At 41.0% G+C, this 22,479-nt stretch overlaps 1 protein-coding gene across 1 annotated transcript in view; it reads right to left on the bottom strand.

The window, feature by feature from the left end:
* Nucleotides 1–9,613, bottom strand: part of LOC132820332 (sodium- and chloride-dependent neutral and basic amino acid transporter B(0+)-like) — a 197,321-nt gene extending 187,708 nt beyond the window's left edge. Inside the window, exon 1 of the mRNA XM_060832354.1 lies at nt 9,504–9,613. Within this exon, the coding sequence (XP_060688337.1) occupies nt 9,504–9,613 (110 nt within the window). The remainder of the gene's footprint in view (nt 1–9,503) is intronic.
* Nucleotides 9,614–22,479: the final 12,866 nt, after the last annotated feature.

Genomic DNA, 22,479 nt, shown 5'->3' with positions numbered 1-22,479 from the left:
ACTGTAAGATACAGGAGCAGATTTAGGTAATCCAGCCCATTGAGTCTGCACTGCCACTCAACCCCATTCTCCTGCCTTCTCCCCAGAATCCATGATCTCCTTCCCAATCATGAAACTATCTATCTCTTTCTTAAAGACACACAATGATTTAGCTTCCACAGTCTTCTGTAGCAATGAGTTCCCCAGATTCACCACTCTCTGGCTGAAGAAATTCCTCTTCATCTCAGTTCTAAAGGGTCATCCTTTCACTCTGAAACTGTGCCCTCAGGTCTTCGTCTCTCCTACTGGTGGAAGCATCTTCTCCACATCCACTTTATCCAGGCCTCTCAGTACTCTGTAAATTTCAATCAGATCCCCCCTCATTCTTCTAAATTCCATCAAGTACAGGCCCAGAGTCTTCAACCACTCACCACACAACAAGCCTTTGTCCCTGGGATCATTCTTGTAAACAACCTCTGGCTCCCCCTCCAATGCCAGCATATTCTTCCTTAGAATGAGGCTTAAAACCGCTCCTAATATTCCAAACACAGTCTGACCAGAGCCTCATAGAGTCTCATCTCTGCTCTTACAGTCTCAAGCCTGCTCTGCCATTCAATAGGATCACGCCTTATCTGACATTCTTCATGTTCCACTTTCCAGCTCTTTTCCCGTAACCCTTGATTCCCCAACTGAGCAAGAATCTAGCTGTCTCAGCCTTAAGTACACAGAAGGACTCTGCTCCAAATAGCTCACTGTGCAAGAAATTCCAAAGACTCACAAACCCCTGAAAGAAGAAATTACTCCTTACATCAGTCTTAAATTGGTGCCTTTAATTCTGAGACTATGCTCTTTACCCCTAGATGTTCCCGTGAGGGGAAACATCCTCTCTGCATTTACCCTGACAAGTCCATTAAAAATCTAAAATGTTTCAATGAGATTACCTCTCATTCTTTTAAACTCCTGGGAGTAGAGTACCAACCTGTTTAACTATGGTTTGTAAGATAATCCACCCATTTCAGGGATCCTGGTGAACCCAGGAGAGCTTGATAGAAAGTTGAGAAGATTGTGGATTTGTTCTTGATACTGTATCCATCTTGTAGACGTTTGGGGCACAGCAAAAGATCACATGGGCTTGTCTCTGGATTGACGTTAAATATAATCACCACTATCCCTACTCAGGACTTTTTGTCACACCTCAGGTTAAAGGAGACATCTCATGAACACAACTGAGGATGTCAATCCGGGTGTTCCCCAACAGGAAACCTAGGATGAATCAGGACATACAGAACCTGATAAAAACCAGGTGTGAGGCCTTCAGATCAGGAGACCCACTCAAATATAAGGAATTCAAGTATGACTTCCGCAGAGCTATTAAGACAGGACCAATACCGATCCAAACTAGAGACCCAGACTGACACCTGGAGACTATGGCAAGGACTGAATGACATCACAAGTTCTAAAAAGAGTCAGTGCAAGATAGCTGACAATGGTACATCCCTCCCAGATCATCTCAACACCTTCTATCCTCGCTTTGAGCAGAATTTCAGCAGAGAGGTGACGCCTAATATGACAAGTCCTGACGACAGTCACTGCATCAGAGGTCAGATCAGTTTTCCTTCACGTGAATCCAAGGAAAGTGATGGGACCAGACAGAGTACCAGAACGTGCACTCATGTGCAGATCAACTGGCAGAGGTCTTCTCGGACATCTTCAACCTCTCCCTGCAGCAGGCCATTGTCCCTGCCTGTTTCAAGAGGGCCAACATCACCCCGGTGTCTAAGAAGGCTCATGCAGTATGTCTCAATGACCACCACCTAGTGACCCTAACTTCGGTGGTCATGAAGTGCTTTGAAAGGCTGGTCATGGCATTAATCAACTCCAGCCTCCCCACTACTCTTGATCCACTCCAATTTGCTTATTGGACCAACAGATCCATGTCAGATGCCATATCACTTGCCCTTCACTCCTCCCTAGAACATCTTGACACCAAGAACTGCTATGTAAAAATCCTACTCATTGACGACAGTTCAGCCTTCAACACTATTATCCCCTCGATTACTAAACTTACTGATTTGGACTAAGCCCCACTCTCTGCAACTGGATCCTCAATTTCCTGACCCACAAGCCACAATCAGTGAAGACTGGGGGCAATATTTCATCCTCACTAACACTCAACACTGGAGCCCCTCAGGGACACGTACTCAGCCCCCTACTATATTCACTGTATAACCATGACTGCATCGCCAAATACCAGACTAATGCCATTTACAAGTTCGCTGATGACACCATCATAGTCGGTCAAATCTCAGATGGTGACGAAACAGACTACAGACGGGAAGTGGAAGACCTGGAAAAATGATGCACTGAGAACAACCTAGCTCTCAATGTCGGCAAAACCAAGGAACTCATTATTGACTTTCGGTGGGATATTACTCATCCTTTTATAGGATCACCATCAAAAGCAATCTGTCTGGATGTATCACTATCTGGTCTGGTAGCTGTACCATTCAAGATCAGAAACGGTTACAGAGAGTGGTGAACTGAGCCCGGACACTCACAAAGGCCAACCTCCCATCTATAGAATCCATCTACCAGGTCCACTGTCAAGGAAAGGCCAGCAGCATTCTCAAAGATCCATCCCAATCTGGCAATGTTTTTCTACAATCTCTGCCATCGGGGAGAAGGTACAGAAGCCTGAACAAATGCACCAGCCAGTTTTGGAACAGTTTCTATCCTACTGTTGTTAGAATACTGAATGGACTCACAAACTCTTGACATTCACCTGTATCTGTATTTTTGTTTTTGCTGCTGTTTACCTATTATTTACTTATCCATGCTACTTAACTCTGTGATCTGCCTGTATTGCTCGCAAGACAAAGCTTTTTACTGTGCCTCGGTACACGTGACAATAACTTAAATTCAATTCAATTCAATTACACTCTTTTAAAGAGACACATTCATAGCATTTGCCTCAAATGAGTCCGGACTGTTTTGTTCACCAGAAGAATTATGAATGGAACTGAACCGTGCAATCATGGGTGAACATCCCTACTCCTGACATTAAGATGGAGGGAAGGTTATTGTGGAAGGAGGTGAAAATGGCCGAGTCTAGGACACTTCCCCAACTCCCCCCTCGATCCCAAACCTGCCACTTCCTCCAACATCTGCTCCCATTTAACAGTTCTTAGGAGTTAAAATTCAGCTGGATTTGTTGGATACAGTAGAGTTTATATCCCAAGGAGATTGGGAGGCCAGCAGGACTTGAAATGCAAACATTGAGGTTCAAGATGGTTTACATATTCACTAATGGCACCCAATTACTATCATTTTAAACTCACAAATATTGGAATACAAATATTCTTATACCAAGATGGTAAGAACAGAAATATTTGAACTTATACAGCTTGACTCACCGTGTCCCAAAATGTTTATAGTGAATGAATTACTTTGGAAATGTAGTCACGTAAGTGCAGAGAAATGCAGCATCCAATTTCTGCACAAAAAGATCCCACCAGGAGCAATAACTTAAATGGACAATTATGATGTTGGTTGAGAGGTAAACATTGACTGAGACACTGGGTGTACTCCCCATTCTTGTTTGAAAAGTGGTTCTGCATCTTTTACTGCCAGCAGACAGAGATCAGTTCAATGTCTCAAGTCACAAATGGCACCTCAGACAGTTTAGCACCCTTTCAGTGCTGCAGTGAAGTGTCAGCCCCGATGATGAGCTCAAATCCCTGGAGTGGGGAATATTCAACCTAAAATCTGATGACTCAGCAGCATCTAGTGCTCAGATACTACAGCTACATTGTACCCTTTGACACATCAAAAGTGGATATGAGAAGCAAACAAAGAAATTTATAAGATTAAGTACCATTACATGTTGTGAAACAAAAAATTATGATAATGCAAATGCTATTACACAGATGGCATATAGATAAAATCCAAACAATATTGATAGGTCACAAAGATTTAAAGGTACACAGGCACAGCAATTGTACTGGCAATGGAAACAGCTCTGTAATGAAGCTCAAGTCCTGAACCTGCCCCCACAGGTCACAACAGTCATTCATTGTTATTTCTATGGGGAACTCTTAATTAATCTGGAGATGAGACTACTTCGAATTAAGGATGGCAGCAGGTTTGCGATTCTGGGAGGTCAGTTAGAGGCATTGGAGCGGCAGCTTGCAACTGAGTAAGACACAGACAACACTTCAAGAGGAGGGTCTCTTACAACTTACAAAAAAAAACCTGCCTTACAGTTAGAATTAAGTTAATTGTTATGCAGGTCTCTACTGTAGGGTGGAAAGGGGTGGGAACAAGATATAAAATGTAAATGATTTTATCCACAGTTGCAGATAAATGAATAAAATGTAAATATTCACATTTGTAAAATTTCAATAAAAATGTAAACAAAGCACTATAGATAAGTGTAAGATGTAAACTGTGAATGAATTACACTATAGTATAAGGAGAATACATGGATCAATTCCTACTTCATTGTGAATAATATATGAAACAGAATGAATTATTTTACAGATGGGAATTAATTGAATGATTTCCTTCATTGGTTGGATTAAAAATTGAATGGATTCTTCTACAGAAGGGAAGAGAATATTGCAAAAAATGTGAAGTTGTTTTGCAGAGATGGGCTGAAAATATGTTGCTGGAAAAGCGCAGCAGGTCAGGCAGCATCCAAGGAACAGGAGATTCGACGTTTCGGGCATAAGCCCTTCTTCCAGCAACACATTTTCAGCTTTAAAATATGTTACCAATGATCACAGATTACTTGTATATTAAACAAATGGAACCATTTTCTATTGATAATATTAGTCATGTTATCAAATTTTTTCTCAACATGATGTCCATAGTGCCTTTACTCCAGATGAAGCCAGCTACATTGGCAAAGCCTACTGCGTGGGTTATAGCTCTGACATCATCTTGAGGAAACAAGGTGAAATGGTGTGATGTAGCACAAATTACATTAGTCATGGCTTTAATATATGTGGGCTGAGGATTGGGAGATCTCACATAGATTCCCAGAGGACAATTGAAAGTAGCCAGTTGCATAAAACTTTAGGATGATGACCTCTGGGACAGGATGGCCACTCACTTCTTCAGGTTGTAGGTCACAAACCAGCAAATTCTAACAAGGTGGGCCAGAGCATTTTCGTTCACAGTGGCACTGTGCCTTGCTGCACTGGAGGAGATGACAGTGGAGCCAAATACTCAAGTCCCCTCTACAGCTTCGGGACCTTTTGCTGTGAATTGTTCACATGGAGGCTGTTCATCAGCCACTGGAGGTTACTGCTGTTCCTGAGCTTGCTATTGCATTTGTATCTCCTCAATGTTTCTGCTCCTTCATTACACCACAGACACAGTGATAGTGATTGTTTGAACCGGTGTGGGGAATCCAAGAAACAAGACTGCTCCCAGGTAATGTTAGCATTTGTATCACACATAAATAGCAGCTTGCATTATCCTCAACAGTGAGATATGGAGGACTCCAACAGGGAAGGACCCTGGATGCCTGTTCATGGGCCTTTGACATAGTGGATATTATTCTGATGCACACATCATGTGACACATCATGCAAATGCAGTAAGCGATTGTAAGTGCAACATGATTAATGAGACCTTGTCCCACCTCCATTCTATCATTCCGATATCTTTAACCTGTACTGTGTAAGTGGCTGAATGATGCAATGGACCCTTGAAAGGCCTCAAATTGTTCCAAAGTAGAGAATGAACAATTACTCCATTAGTCCAGGTTGGTGACAGCAACTTTTTGTCTCCATTGCTCATTTGTCATTCAATCTTATTGTAACAATTATATTATTTTCTACTAGTTTACAGATGTATGTAATCATGCCCACACATTTTCATGGAAACTAGAGCTGTAAACTAATCAATGAAATTTCAAGTGCAAATTGTCCCTTTTTCCCAAGTGGGGTGAAAGTAGAACTATCCCACATGAACTGTAAAAGAAATTGCCATTTTCAGTCAGGATGTAACTAAATTAAAACCTTTCAACAAGGACAAGCAGGTCATGAACTGGCAGAATTTGTTTATGTGGCAAAATAACTTATGGAATAAAAGATTCCAGAAATCTGTGAGGGTAAAATATAATGTTGGAAACAATAGAACGCAAACAATTTTGGAGAATGTCAAAAAGATTGTTCTGAGGAAAACGTTAACAGGCAGTAGTACAAAACAAATCACATGAGAAATTTGAAATGTGATCTATCAAAGTTAAAGGCAGGAATGGAATGGGAATGTTGCATGGATAGAAAGTGCCATAGCATACACCCAAGATTTACTAAGTTTTGAATTGGGAGAAACTAAGAACTCGCTCTAAATAAAAAGTCAAACAAAACATTTTATTTTGAGAGTTTTTTGCAAATCAAATGCAAGAATGATAAGTTATCCAACTATTAAAATACAATTAATTGCTCATGGCTTTCAAACAATGCAAGCAAAGTGAATGTTACTTCTGAGCAATATTACACCTTCGTCTTCAATTAGTCTTCAAAGAAAATAAGGAAGAAGTAACAGGCATTCAGGTGCAGACATACCAGTGAAAGTACTTGCCACAATCACATATAAGACACTGAGTTCACATACTCATGTATTGTTGTGTCAAAAGAGAGCCTACCCATGTATGATCTGAATGGCCTGCGAGAAAGTTGTTTCTATTAAAAGAGTACACATAGTGAAGGCTCAAAGTGCTATAGGGCCTTGAACCACAAATAGGAATACAAGGATTATTTTGAGGATTAAGTGGTTTGTTTGAATTGATAAACAAAGTTTCCTAGTGATATTGTCTTACAGGGATATGATAAATGATATTATACATGATAAATATAAAAGAAGATAAAATAGAGAACTTATAGGACAATAAAGAATGTAAATTAAACAGTGATTGTTAATGCAAATACTTTTGTTTGATAAATGGAAAAGGCATTTGTGTTAGTTATTTTTGGAGAAAATGTTCTTGACTTACTTAATAGACTCAAGCATTATTTTTGTGTTCAATCTTCATTCAAATTTTTTCTTCATTCTCCATTCTTTTTCTTTGTACATTAAACATTACCAGACAGAACATTTGGATATCTTTACATAACTCAGCTGTCGCACTTTGGAGTTTAAATCAGAGGATTGTGGATCCAAGTTACCCTTCAGGGATTTAGGCTTACATTTCAGTCTGTTAATGAAGGATCAGAGTACCTAATGATGTGTTACTTATTACAAGAGGCATTGAACTAGGCTATATCAACCTGATCTGGTGGACATAAAAGATTGCATTACATTATTAAAAACAGAGTTCTCCGTAGTGTCCTAAATTAACTGGTTGTTATCTAATTATTATTTACAGGTCCTTGCTGTTCAGAATTTAAATTGGTTATGATCATCATAGAGACCAAAACTTTGTAAAAATAAATATTGGGTGAAACTTGACCAGCTCCATGTGGTGTGGCTTATGGCAAGCTGTGCGGTCCAGTCCATTGGGATTTTCGGCAAAGCCAATCTTGTCAGTTGAGATCACCTCACTGCACTTTGTTTGCTTTTTTCAAATATTCTTGCTAGACAGCAGCAAATACCCAACTGATGATCGCTATAGTTAGTTAAGTGGCTGGTTAACAGATCAACTTATCACGAGTTGTGATCTTACCAGACAAACTATCTGTCAGAAAAAGTCAACAAGGAGACCAGAATGGACTCTTGGCCGGTTCAATATAACTGCTTTCTCCAGGAGATCCATGCTGGCCACAGACAAACTAGAAAGTAGAGCCGGATCCACAATCACCAGCTGCACATACCCATCCCACTGCTGATAAAAGCACGTTACTTTCAAGCAGGCATTGCCACCATCCTGGCATCTTCCAACACACTGGTACTGTGCCCTGCAAGGCCACATTGTTCCAGAAGTGCCCACCAGCAACTTGCAGTGAATGGCTGTATTGGGCAGAGGGAACACACAGGCAAAGGAACCCATTCCATGGGCTTTACCAGGCTGTCTACCAGGGCTGTTCCCTTGTTCCCTCAGTGTGTATTTCATGGTGCCTATTTGAACTGTCCTCTGTATGCAGACTTTGCTTGCCCTGCCAGAGGTTGGCTGGCACAGTCAGACAATCAGGCAGATGGATATGATGTAGGGTATATGCCCAACAAGGATGTGTGCCATATCACATTGGAACCTGTACCACATGGCCTCAGTGTTCGCACCAAACAAACTGAAATGGTAGCAAGCAGTGCGCATGCTACAAAGTCATGGGGGAGTAGTCCACAGAGAGGTCCAAGAGGACACTTGTCAGTCAGGGGTCTCAGCACAGATAGTCAAGGGCAGCCTCCCATTCTAGCCCTGGGTTTAGTCACACACTGGTGCATGGTCAGGGTGGTGTTGCACAGAGGCACGTGCCTCTGTGCTCCAGGGATAGGGTCAGTCCTTTGTCTCCATAGGGATCAGTCCAGTAGGAGAGTACTGTCATGATTAGGGATATGTGTGTCAAACAGCCAGAGATGTGGGTAGGCCAGGACCCATGCTGCCAGGTCTGGTCGCTCAAGAGAGTGGGCCACAGTCAGCCAGCTGTCTCCATTCACAAGAATTAAGGAGGACGGGTTGAGTGAAGAGTAGGCTGGGATGTGGGCGCGAGTTTTAATCCCATGGACAGAGCTTGTATAATGACTTGGAAAAGTGTGAAACCTGTGGGGGTTAAGGGAATGGCATTTAGAGAGGAGAGCTTTATATTGGGGGTCTCAACAGCATTTTGGTATTGATGCTGAGGACCACTCACTGTCATGTTAATCATGATGCAAATGGATAGCACGTAATACTGAGGAGAACTGCTGCCATATGCAGGATAAGTGAGTGGACTTGTGAAGGAGGAAGCTGAACTCTAACCATTCACTGGGCCTTCATTGGGGAACAATATTCTCCTTCAACACATGAAATACTGGTCATGCAAGGATGTAGTACGCCAATGCACTGTCCTACAACATTCACTGTCTGGGTTGTACTTCCCGAAACTCACTGTAATAAGCACTGCTACCCATATAGTCAGCCAAAATATGGGCAATGACGAGGAGGAGGTCTAAAATGCTGAAATGAGCTGCTATTATGTACACAGATTGCTAGATCTGCTTCCACAATGTACTTGATGATCACCACAGACCCGCAACCACTGCACCTGCTTAATGGCAAAGTGATATTCCGGACCACTATTTACTATCTACAGCCAGGATAAAGACAGGAACAACTACATGAATGGTGAAACGCAAAGGTTTATGAATTTACATACTATTGAATATGAAATGAATTTGAGAAATGAGCAATGATAGCAGTGAATCATTGGCGTTTCTGCATTTCCCCTGAGTCCTGATTGCCTGCCTGCCAACCCTCCCAATACAAATGTACAAGGTCCCTCATCACCCAGGCCACAAGGTCATCTCCTGCCAGGGGCTCAGCAAGTGCCTGGTCTCTGGCAGATCTCCTACTATAAATGGCCTGGGCATTTCTTCCTTTACCATGGGGCAGAGTTGCACATGTGTGACCTCATCGAGCCCAGTGTTATGTCATCATCCTGGAGTAGGGGGAGTGAAGTGTCCAGGAGGTAGTGCAGAAGATGTCCCTCCATGCTCCCATGATGATCTTGGGACAATGGGGATCCCTTCTCTGTGGGAAATGTTTCCGTCTGTATGGGATAAAGGGGGAAGGTATTGCAGCCACTGGTTAGTCGTGTCTTCTCTGTTCCTGTCTTCTCCTGCTCAGAGCTGAAAATGTGTTGCTGGTTAAAGCGCAGCAGGTCAGGCAGCATCCAAGGAACAGGAAATTCGATGTTTCGGGCATAAGCCCTTCATCAGGAAGGTCAGGAGTGCTTTTCTCAAGAGTGGATGATGTCAGTCCACTGTGTTATGGGGTATCTTCTCCTGTAAAGGCATAAAGGGGGAAAACAAGTAAGGCACAAGACAGGGAACAATATTGAGATGTTCCAAGGGATCGAGGAAGCAGAGCCGAGGGCATGTTACATTAGTGATATAAAAGGATGAGAGAAATGATTTCAAATGAAGGTAAGTGTTGTATACAACAGAAGGGGTGCCACAGCATGAGCATTGGTGGGAGATGAATGCAGTGGCTTTGAAAGGTTTGAGGTAGCAGAGAGCACTCACTCTGATGGAATAGAGAAGATCATTGACCTTCTCACCCTGGAAGTAGTATTGATCCAATGACCATCTTCAACCTAGCTGGCATGGTGAGATGGCGTTCTTCTGGGATGTGGACTCCACTCCTCTCCACTGCCCCATCCTCAACAATCCCCAGCTGCCTCTCTGAGAACTGTGGTGTCAGCTAACCCTTCTCTGTCATCTCTCCTGATGCCTAACCCTGCTGAACAGTGTTTGAAAGATGCAGCAGCCTCAAGGAATGCTGAGTGGTGATTTTCTCCATGAACTGAGATAGAGATCGGGCAGGGACAGGACTTGAATCTCACCAGGAGGATTCCAATGGCAATTGAAGTGACAAGTTTCGCAAGTTACAGTGAGAAAGCTCACTCAGCATCACAGTGAGAATTGTTCCACCAAACTCGCTGGCAACTTGCATAAGCCAAAAAATGCAAAATATTCAGCCTTTTCCCAATGACCAACAGAAATCACTGCACAATCAGATTTCACATTTTAAATTATTTTCAGTAAGAAACTAAAATCAATACCAACTAAATATTATTTTGTTAGCAACTAGGACACTCAAGTAAGGTTTCTTACACTATTAGCTAATTAAGACAGTTGAAAACCATTCCATATTTAAGTTATGCCGCAACCTCAATATATAATGCAGTCTTGTAGATAAAATCCAATCCCTTCCAGCAGCTGCTTCTTTCTCCCTTCCACATTGCAGAGGGGCTTTCAACGTTTTTTTGTAAATTGCTTCACTCAGTCTTCAAGCATTTCCAGTAGCAAGGTACCCTTTGGAAATTCATGGTTCCTAAATCTCCACTTTGGCGATCACAACTGCCTTTGCCTTAAACTTTTCCCAACCTAATTTCTCACTGCTATCTGATGCCTGAATCTAGGAGTCTGTATCTAGACTATTACCCCTCTTTTGTATCAATAGCATTTGATTTGTTATGGATTTCCAACTGGGCCCATGTGTCCTGACAATCAAATCACATCCTGACAGCTTTCAAAATAATTACCAGCATCTCTTCAGGGCATTTGTTTTCATTCAAATTTAACGGGACATTTTAAAGTCTTGCATTCATAATAGCTGCTATGTTTCTTATATTAAAGTGATGACATCAGACATACATCATTGATTTGATTTGATTTATTGTTATTTGACAGTAAAGAACTATAAAACAGACAAAGATGCTGAAAGACCAAATATAACTCTAACAAGTAAAGAAAACAGGATGTAAAAAAATTGTGTTATTTGTGTTTTCACATAAACTCATATATTTATGTTTAGTCAATAAACAATTATAAAACAAATTTCAAATAATCAATTTTGTCAATGTCGTTAATTAGCAAAATTACTCCCAAGTTTGAAAAGAGGTAATTCCAATTGTACATGATGTTCTAACTTCCAAAAACGCTTGTGAAATGTTTACTTTGTTAAGTGACCACCAAGCTCTTATGATCATATTTTAATTCAAAGAATCAAAATGCCATCCACAGCAAAAGCAGGGCTTCAATATAGTGCATTGATTTTTAGTGTTCATCCGTACAATATTAAATGTTGAAAGTCATGCAAAAGTAGGTTTCTTTCCACATTTCATCAGAGAATCACCAAAGCGTGGAAGGAGGCTGTATCACCCCTCCACAGATCATCCCACCCCTCCACCCCTATTCCTGTCATTCTGCATTTCCAATGGCTAATCTACCTAGTCTGCATATGGGCAATCTGCAGATCTTTGGACTGTGGGAGAAAACCCATACAAACACAAAGAGAACAAACCCAGACACCTGACACTATGAAGCAGCAGTGCTAACCACTGAGCCACAATGCAGCCCATGAAGACTGTTACATTTCTGGCCACTGAATTACTTGTCATGCAGAAATGACTTGCCAGTGTCTGACAGAGAAGTAGTCTAAAAGCCCACTGCAGTTTGTAGCCCCATCACCAAGTTGCATTTATCTTCAAAACGGAGCTGAAAGTTTGCTAGTTTTACAGAGATTACCAGTAACCCAGCATCTTTGGTTGAGGCAAATCAATCAATGTCACAGTTCCAACAATGAAGTGGAGTTGATCATCAAAGTCAAACTCATATCTGACAGTGTGAGATGTTGAGAGAGCTAATGGAAATGAAACAGAATGCCCAGGCTGAAAGAGAAAGAAGACAGATAGGTTAATTAAGGTATTTAGGAAGGAAGAAGAAACATGTTGCACTTCTCAGTATTTCTGGCCCAACTCACTTTTTAAAAACACATACTGGTGTTAAGGGAAAACATCATATTCTTTCCAATAAAACCAGTGAAGCAATCCAACTTGTTGAATTATCAGCTATAGTGATTGTTGGTTTAGTTATATACTATTCTAAGAAATTATGAACATGCACAACTTACATGAAACACAATTTTTGTAAACAGAGAGGGAGTGTACTACACGCAAGATCTGAGCATGTTGTTATATTTTCCTCTCTGTTGTTAGGGAGTTATAAATATAGTTATTTCAATAACAAAATCTGTTCCTGGGTGGAATGTGAGTAATGCTGGCATGATCCATATTTTGTGCTTGAGAAGATAATAAGTCACCATCTTGAATTCTACTATCCACTTAGCTTAGTTACAGTCAAAGCACTGTTGGACATGGAGTTCAAGGATTTTGGTGTAGGCATAATGATGAGTCAAATTGACATGCAACTTGGAAGATAACTTGAAGGTAGTGGTGCATCTGCCTTTTCTCTTTTAAATGGTAGAAAACACAGGGTTAGAAAGTACTGTCAAAAAAACCTTAACGTGCTGCTCCAGTGCAACTTGGTGATGGTACATGCTGAAGTCGTGATATTCTGTTCGTGAAGGGACTGAATGTTTAAGGTAATGGATGTGGTTTTGATCAGATGGGCTGTTTTGTCCTCGATGTTATTGAGCTTCCTGAGTTTTATGGAGTTTCACTCATGTAGATAAGTGAGTGTATTCTATTGCGTACTTGAATGATGCCTCTTAGTGGTGAAGAAGTCCAGATGAAGCTCAAGTTTTGCGTGGAATCGAACCATAATGAGTGAGTTATAATCTTTACAACTGTATCCAAGTGAAACCTTCTGCTGTTGGAACTGTGGTGGACCATCGTTCTGCTTGCGTCATTGCTCCCCAGCTCTGTTCTGAAGAAGAGTCATATTTAACCTTTAATGTTCTGAATCGATCTGATTTAACACAATGACAGTGCGACACAACACAATGGAATATGTCCTCGGTGTGAAAAGGGAACTGTGTCTCTACTCAGACTATTCAGTGCAATACAATCATGAACAGATGTGTCATGATAGATAGATCAGCAAAGACAAAGTAAAGTAGATTTCTCCCTTAAATTGGTTGTCTCAACAAAAACAGAAATTGGTGGAGAAACCTATCTGGTCTGACAGCTTGATGAAGGGCTTTGGCCCGAAACGTCGAATTTCCTGTCCTGGTGAAGGGCTCTGGCCCGATACATCAAATTTCCTGTTCCTTGGATGCTGCCTGACCTGCTGTGCTTTAACCAGCAACACATTTTCAGCTTCTGTGAAGAGACAAACAGAGTTAATGTTTTGAGTTGAAACTTATGATTTCCATAACTCACAATTCTTTGTTTTATTTTGATTTTCTCAATGACTGCTGCAAGTCCAATTAAACATGTTTATCCTTCCATACTCAGCCAGTTCAGTGAAGGGACTGAATGTTTAAGGTAATGGATAGGTTCTGATCAGATGGGCTGTTTTGTCCTCGATGTTATTCAAAATCTCCATCCAGATCACACTTTGTGCACTTGCCAATATATTGATGAACAAAGAGACCTTGGAATGCGGGTTCCTCTAAAGTAGAGTCAGAGGTAGAAACAGGATTTCAAAGAAGGTATTTCGGGTGTGTTTGCCTTTATTGATCAGTGCATTGAGCGTAGGAGTTGGGAGGTCATGCTGAGGTTGTACAGGTCATTGGATGGCCATTACTAGAATACTGCATTTGATTCTGGTCTCCCTGCTATAGGAAAGATGATGTGAAACCTGTAAGGGTTCAGAAATGATGTACAAGGATTTTGCCCGGGTTGGAGTGTTTGATCTATAGGGAGAGATTGAATAAGCTCGGGCTATTTTCCCTGGAGTGTCAGAGGCTGAGGGGTTGACCTTATAGGGGTTTATAAAATCATGAGGGGCATAGATAGGATGAATAGCCAAGGTCTTTTCTCCAGGGTAGCAGAGTACAAAACTAGAGGGCATAGGCTTAAGGTGAGAGGGGAAAAATTTAAAAGGGACTAAAGAGTAACTTTTTCACGCAGAGGATGGTGCATGTTTGGAATGAGCTGCCAGACGAAGTGGCAGAGGCTGGCGCAATTACAACATTTAGAAGGCATCTGGATGGATACATGAATAGGAAGGCTTTCAAGTGATATGGGTCAAACACTGGCCAATGCTAGATTAACTTAGGATGTCTGGTCGGCATGGACGAGTTGGACAGAAGGTTGTGGAACCCAATGACTCTATTATCTTGTTGTGGTTCTGCTCGCCGAGCTGGAAGTTTTTGCTGCAAACGTTTCGTTCCCTGGCTAGGGAACATCATCAGTGCTGTTGGAGCCTCGTGTGAAGCGCTGCTTTGATGTTTCTTCCGGTATTTATATTGGTTTGTTCTTGCCGCTTCCGGGTGTCAGTTTCAGCTGCAGTGATTTGTATGTGGGGTCCAGGTCGATGTGTCTGTTGATGGATGTTCTTGCTGTTTCCGGGTGTCAGTTTCAGCTGCATCAGGACACTATTCAAAAGGGCCACAACACACTGCAGTACATCAGAACTGCGAAAAGAGGAAGAGGAACATCTATATAAGGTATTCGCCAAAAACGGATACCCACGCAACTTTATCACCAGATGCCTAAGAGATAGACCGAGGAACGAGGACATGCCACAACCAAAAGGACTAGCCACTCTACCATACGTCAGGAGCGTCTCAGAACTGACAGCCAGACTACTGCGACCCTTAGGACTCATAACAGCACACAAGCCAACATCCACGCTCAGACAACAGCTCACTAGAACAAAGGACCCAATACCCAGCATGAGCCAAACTAACGTAGTCTACAAAATACCATGCAAGGACTGCACAAAACACTATATAGGACAAACAGGAAGACAGCTAACAATCCGCATCCATGAACATCAGCTAGCCACAAAACGACACGACCAGCTATCTCTAGTAGCCATACACTCAGACAACCAGCAACATGAATTTGACTGGGAAAACACCACTATCATAGGACAAGCCAGACAGAGAACAGCCAGAGAATTCCTAGAAGCATGGCATTCATCCCCAAATTCCATCAACAGACACATCGACCTGGACCCCACATACAAATCACTGCAGCTGAAACTGACACCCGGAAGCGGCAAGAACAAACCAATATAAATACCGGAAGAAACATCAAAGCAGCGCTTCACACGAGGCTCCAACAGCACTGATGATGTTCCCTAGCCAGGGAACGAAACATTTGCAGCAAAAACTTCCAGCTCGGCGAGCAGAACCACAACAACGGATACCCGAGCTACAAATCTTCAATCAGATTTATCTATTATCTTTGCTGTGTGTAGTCTATTTATTGCACTGCATTAGCAGTTTAGAATAATTGCACAACTAGCATATATGCAATCATCAAAAAAAGGATGTTGATTGTACATGGATTGTTTGTTAGCTATGTGCTATATTCTGTGCAGCTGCAAACCCCTACAGTTTAGAGGGACCATTCTTAGCTATCACCAGTGTTACCCAAATGGTTTTCAATGTGAAGGAGTATGGCGGTAATCAGGAGAAGGTTTCCTTTCCCAATAATGAGTTAATGTCGTGAGACTTCATGGAGTTTAGATTCAAGGCTTAGGACTCCCAGAAACACTGTCCCAACAGTGTATTACAGTGTTACCATTTCTGCTGGATCTGTCCTATATTCTGCATTGGTTTAAAGTAGTGGAATGGTTATTTCAGAGGTCCCTTACAAATCTACTACTGTGTTGTGGGTCTGGGTCACATATAGGCCAGACCTGGTAAGTTATCTCCCTTAAGGGTATCTCTGATTGAGTTGGGTTTTACAAATTTCATATCGCTTCATTTGTACTATTTCTGCGAAAAGCTTTTTCTCCAAATTTACTTATTTAACTGAATTCAATTCACAGTGTTAGAGTGAAATTTCAATGCAAGTCTTCAAATTATTAGTCCATGATTTTGGATTATGAGTACAAGAACAAAGCTGCAAAACTATTGCACATCTCCTTTACTCACTGCTGAGCCCTCCGACATATATTTTTAGTTCTAGTGTTAGTAATTCTTCCATCAGTCATTTCTTAAGCTTCGTCTCTGATGAGGAAAAGAATATATCACAACGTGATTTTCAGCCTACACTCATTGACTGTTGCCATAATATTATTTCCTCTTGGATACATCTATTGCTGAAAACCTCTCATATAGATGCTATACTATACTACCTCATCTACATTCACAATATTTCAGGAGGGTTGGTGTGAACTCGTACTATCATGCAGGAAAAGCTGGTCCAAACTCAGAGTCTGCAGGAAAGGAGCAGAGTGCTGTTTTTGAATACAATGACTCCAGTGGGGGATGCTGACAAGTATAAGTCACCCAACATTGGAAATTTTGAGATGAAAAATTACATACAAAAGGGAATTTGGGAAATTTCCCTTCATTTGCAGATGAGCCCAAACGCTCAGGACTGGCCGTGGAGCCACCTTTGAGTGATCTGGCACTGCATCCACAGCTGAACATAGGCCAGAACCCAGACTGATGTTTACATATCATTCTGACTGACAGATATGTAATCCCTGCATTGACTATGGTACAATCGTTGGACTTCAAAGACTCTGATCTCTGGACTTCAGTAGGAGCGAAGACCTAACTGGCTCTGATCAACCTCCTGGACTGAGATTGGCCATACTCTTTGACTGACTGTGGTTTTTCCCCCTGACAAGCCACAGTTCCCTTTCATCCCACTAAGTATGATGCCCTTGGACTTTGAGACACGGCCATTTGGTTGAAGCACATACAGTGTGTTTGTGGTGTAAACTGCTGGCACGTTCTGTAGTTGTAACATTGGCTTGGTGTGGTTTCATACAGCACCATGCTTACCCCTTTGACCGACCAGTGCTCTGAATCATAATAAGCTGCATGCTTTTCCCACTGTGCTAAAAAAAATGCAAGCCAGACAGTGTGACAAATTCAAGTCAATGCAAAATGAGTTAGCATCAAGAAATTAAACTAAGGGCTACAAGGTTCCTTGTGTGAAGATGCATGAGGTGCGTGCATGTCCTTGTGCACAAAGCAATCTGGCAGAAACATACACAGTCCTTACTGTCCCTGAACCTGAGCTCCAAAATGAAATCGTGAAGGGCTGAAGGGTACTGTGAGTTGGTCTGAAAACAGCATGATGCTGTGGTGAGGCTGATGGTTTGATTTTGCTGACTTAAATCTAAGATGGGTAGAAGAATACAGTGACATTGGAGTCCGCAGGAAAGTCGTGTGAAGACAGAATTGTCTGACAGTCCGGAGAAGCTGATGGTGAGCTTCTGTCATCAAGTAAATGCTTTGATTTTCGTGTCAGGAATTGGCATCATCTTGTTTCTTGGGAAAGGACAGGATTGAGAGCCTCATAGAAAGGAGATGAGATCAACTAATGTGTGCAAATTCATTAAAGTCATCACATCCATGCATTAGTGAGCTTCCAAACTCCCCATTTAAGCATTAAGGGAAATATCTTGACACCAAGAATCGAACTATTTTCATTTTGCTGTATTTTCCCAACTTCCTTGCAATTGCCCAGTCAACTCAAGGGAGTGAAAATTTCTGTCCTTAGATCAGGTTATGTTCATGAACAACCTAACCACACATGTGCAGCAACTCAAGTTTGCAGCACCATGTCAGTACAAAGTGAAGTAACATCACATCCACAACAAAAATGGTTCTGCCCATGTTTTCACACTGCAGGTTGGTGCAGTGTGGAACACAGTCTTTAGCAGTTTAGCAGAGTAGACCAGCTGCAGATAGTAACAAGGAAGTGGGGGCCATGCAGCTACAATCTTGCAAATGCAACTAGTCAATCTGTACCTGTATTATGGAGGGAAGTATGACAGCCTGCGTAATCAGGTCAACAATATCTCGTGACTAAATGGATATTGTTCACATACAGTGAACCTCACTGTATCCAAAAGAATCTTTGATAGATACCAAAGCTGCAGCTGAATTGGCTGTGGATAAATCAGAATTTACATGCATTCCATACTCAGCGCTAGAAATTTAAGACTGAGATAGATTGGTTCTTGAGTACCAAGGGGATCAATGATTACAGGGAGAAAGCGGGAGAACACGGTTGAGAAATTTATCAGCCATGATAGAATGGCAGAGCAGACTCAATGGGCTGAATGGCCTAATTTCTGCTCCCATGTCTTATGGTTTTATGGTCTTAAATGCTTCCATATAACAATGTATCTGTACTTGCATGGGTGATATTGACCACACGTGCACTGGTGCATTATATCTTATTCATTGTCACCAGTAAAAGCCAACACTAGGCCCATTTGCAAATGCACAGAGGACCATTTTGATAGTCATCTTTGCACTTTGGCCATATACTGTGTACTTGAAGTAAACAATAGTCTTGCAATATGTCTACACATAGTTGTGATTTCCACTTGCATCCTTCTGGTACTGAACTTTACATTATATATTAAAAAGTAAAATTGATATAAGCAATATAGACAAAATGCTTTGCTAAACAGCTTATTCTATATTACTTGATTGCACCTTTAATTCATACAGATGGTGTTTGCTTTTTTTTCCCAGTCTGTTCTCAAAGTAAAAATGATTTTAGTGAAAGAGTGAGTGGATTCGACACTAATTGCTAACCTTTTTGAAATGGGTTTAAATCCAATTTAAACCGATGGGATGAAAGTATCTTGGCTGTGAAAGATCTACATAAAATGAATCTGAAACTCTCAGTCCAGACTTACTGTGTCATCACCACAAACTGACAACTTCAATTCACAAGAACACGGGTTGGTGTTAAAACTGGAAAAAATGTCACACTGATGCAAACATATAATGGAGTTTAAATACATTGGTGGAACTTCAGACATGGCGGTTTGCTCCTCATACAAACTGAAAATGCTAGAACATTCAATAGGCCTATCAATATTTAAGAAAAGCAAAGTTGGGATAGCATTTGAATGCAAACTCCTTGCAAGTTCCATTTTGCCAACAGTTTTAGGTACACTTCAGAGCTTCAGTGTAGCAGCTTATTTTTTACAGTTCCTCACAACCGGCAGATTCTAATCCAACTCTCCCGGTTTGGATGTTTCACAAACTAATCACTTTTGTACTTGGAGATACTTATTTCCTGAACTTTCCATATATTCCTTTAAGGAGATAAAACAAAACTTGCTTTTTTACCTCAGTTAGCTGTCTTACAATCTACCATAACAACTTTTAATTTCTGGGTTTTCTGAATCAAAATTAACCTGTGATCACTCTGAACTGGAAGCTAGCTAATAGTCTTTTGTTTTCAGCCAACTGTTGTAAACAAAACAGTATAAACAATTTCCCATCAATTCACAACATGGATCTTGTCAGAAGTCACATGACACCAGGTTGAAGTCCAACAGGTTTATTTGAAATCATAAGCGTTTGGAGCACTGCTCCTTTGACAGGTGAAGTCTGACGAAGGAGCAACACTCCGAAAGATAATGATTTCAAATAAACCTGTTGGACTATAACCTGGTGTCATGCAACTTCTGACTTTGTCCACCCTAGTACAACACTTGCACCTCCACATCATAACATAGATTTGCAGCCACTTGCTTTGTGAGCAATACTAGATTAGGTCACTGTTTCAGAATGACTTTTTGAACTTGATTTCATTTTAAGAAAATCCTTCACAGATTTAGCTATCATTCATTTGTCACTACTTTGAAATCCTAACTGCAATGAAGATATGAATATATAGGGAATCACAACTCACACACCATATCAATATTTAAGGTGATCAGAATCTTTAACAACTTTTTGCACCTTATAGCCTGAAAAAGCAGCACAACATACCTGAACACAACTTCAAAGTAATGCACCTCAGCAAATGGTGCTCTCTGATACAGCCATGACAGTTCATTGAATTGTATTTAACAGATCGTCACTTCTGTGCATTGGCAGAATTACATTGCCATAGCAATATGCAAAATCATCATGCTCTCAAAATACCAACAGCAGTGACAGAGAAACCAGTCTCCATCTCACTATGGCCACAGTTCATGAGATTCAAATCTCAGCTACAGTTGCAGTACAGATCACACATGATACAATCAAATCAGTTAACAATCTGCAAGGAAATGACTTTGGAGTGAAATAAAAGCCAAATATTCTGTAGATTCTGGAATGATTCCTGCAGATTGGGTGGAGGTAATTGTCATACCACTATCTAAGAAAGGAGCAAGAGATAAAACCAGGAAGTACACACCTGTTGGCCTGACGTCAGTAACAAAGAAGATGCCAGAATTTATTAAAATGATGTATTAAGTGAACATTTAGAGAACAATAAGCATATTTGACCCAGTCCACATGGATCTGAAAATGTGAAATCATGTTTGACAAACTTGGAATTTTAGAACATGTTCCGAAAGAAATTTGGTAAAGGAAAGTTGATGGACATAGTTAACTGGATTTTCAGAAGGCCTTTTGATAAGGCTTTCACAGGAGATGTATAGTAAAATTAAAATATAGCATAGGAGGTAATATTCTGGCATGAATTAAGGATTGGCTAACAGGCAGAAATCTGATTAGGAATAGATAGGTTATTCTAGTATTCGCAGACTGTGATTGATGGGGCACCGTTAGCTTCAGTACTTGGGCTCCAGCTGTTCACAGCACATATCAATGATTTGAATGTGGGAACAAAATGAAATGTTTCTCAGTTTGCAGAACTAAGTGGGGTGTCTGCTACAAGCAAAATATAAAGCAGTTTCAGGAGGACTTGGACAGGCATAGTGCATCAGCAAGAACATGGCTGATGGGGTATTATGTGAAAAAACTGAGGTGATCCACTTTGGTGGAAGGAACAGATGCACAGCGTACTTCTTTGATGGTAAGCGGTTAGAAAATGTAAACAAGTAAAGGAAATGAGGTGAGTTTGTCAATAAGCCACTGAAGGCTAATATATAAGTGCAGCAAGCTGTTAGGCAAGCCATTGCATGTTATCCTTTATCATGAAAAAATCTGAGTACAACCTAGTGAAGTCTAGCTTCAGTTGTATATGGGATTGGTTAGGCTCCACCTGGAATACTCTGTGCAGTAGTGATATCCTTAACTCAAGAAAGATATTATTGCCAGAGGGAGATAAAGGTTCAGCAGACTTGTTCACAGGAATGCAAGATTGCCTTATGAAAAGCATTTCAGCAAATTGGGCCTATATTTTCTAGAAACATAGAAAATGGGAGTAGGAGTAGCCCATATGGCCTGTCCCCATTCAGTATGACCATGGATGATCATCCAACTCAGTCCCCTGTTTCTGTTTGTTCTCTGGTCTTAACCTCTTCAGTCTATCTTCATAACTGTCCATTTCCTTTATAAATCCCGCTGCACACTCTCCAATAGGATAACACTTTTCCTATAATAACAAACAGAAATTAACATAATAAAGGTTTGAAGAATGAGAGGCAATTTCATTGAAACCTACAAAATACTTAAAGGGATAAGCAGGGCAAATGCAGGCAAGTTGTTTCTCCAGATTGGGGATTCAAGAAGCAAGGGTACAATTTAAAAACAAGGATGTGCCACTTATACCTGAGATAAGGAGGGTTTTTTTTAAATTCAGAGAGTTTTGAAGCATTGGAATTCTCTACCCAAGAATACCATAGAAGCTCAGTATTTGAATATGTTTAAGATAGAGATTGATATATTTCTAATCATAATAGTGTGAAGGGTGATGGCCTGCATTGGAGGTTGAGGGGGGACCTTATAGAGGTTTATAAAATCATGAGGGGCATGGATAGGATAAATAGACATGATATTTTCCCTGGGATGGGGAAGTTCAGAACTAGAGGGCATAGATTTATGGTGAGAGGGAAAAAAATTTAAAAGGGCCCTAAAGGGCAACTTTTTCATGCAGAGGTGGTACTTGTATGAAATGAGCTACCAGAGGAAGTGGTGGAGGCTGGTATGATTACAACATTAAAATGGCATATGGATGGATATATGAATAAGAAGGGTTGAGAGGGATATGGGCCAAGTGCTGGCAAATGGGACTAGATTAGTTTAGGATATCTGGTTGGCATGGACAAGTTG

The sequence above is a fragment of the Hemiscyllium ocellatum genome, chromosome 11 (assembly GCF_020745735.1).
Source record: "Hemiscyllium ocellatum isolate sHemOce1 chromosome 11, sHemOce1.pat.X.cur, whole genome shotgun sequence".
NCBI lineage: Eukaryota > Metazoa > Chordata > Chondrichthyes > Orectolobiformes > Hemiscylliidae > Hemiscyllium > Hemiscyllium ocellatum.
Note: the sequence above shows the minus strand (reverse complement) of the source record. Positions and strands in the feature narration are given on the sequence as shown.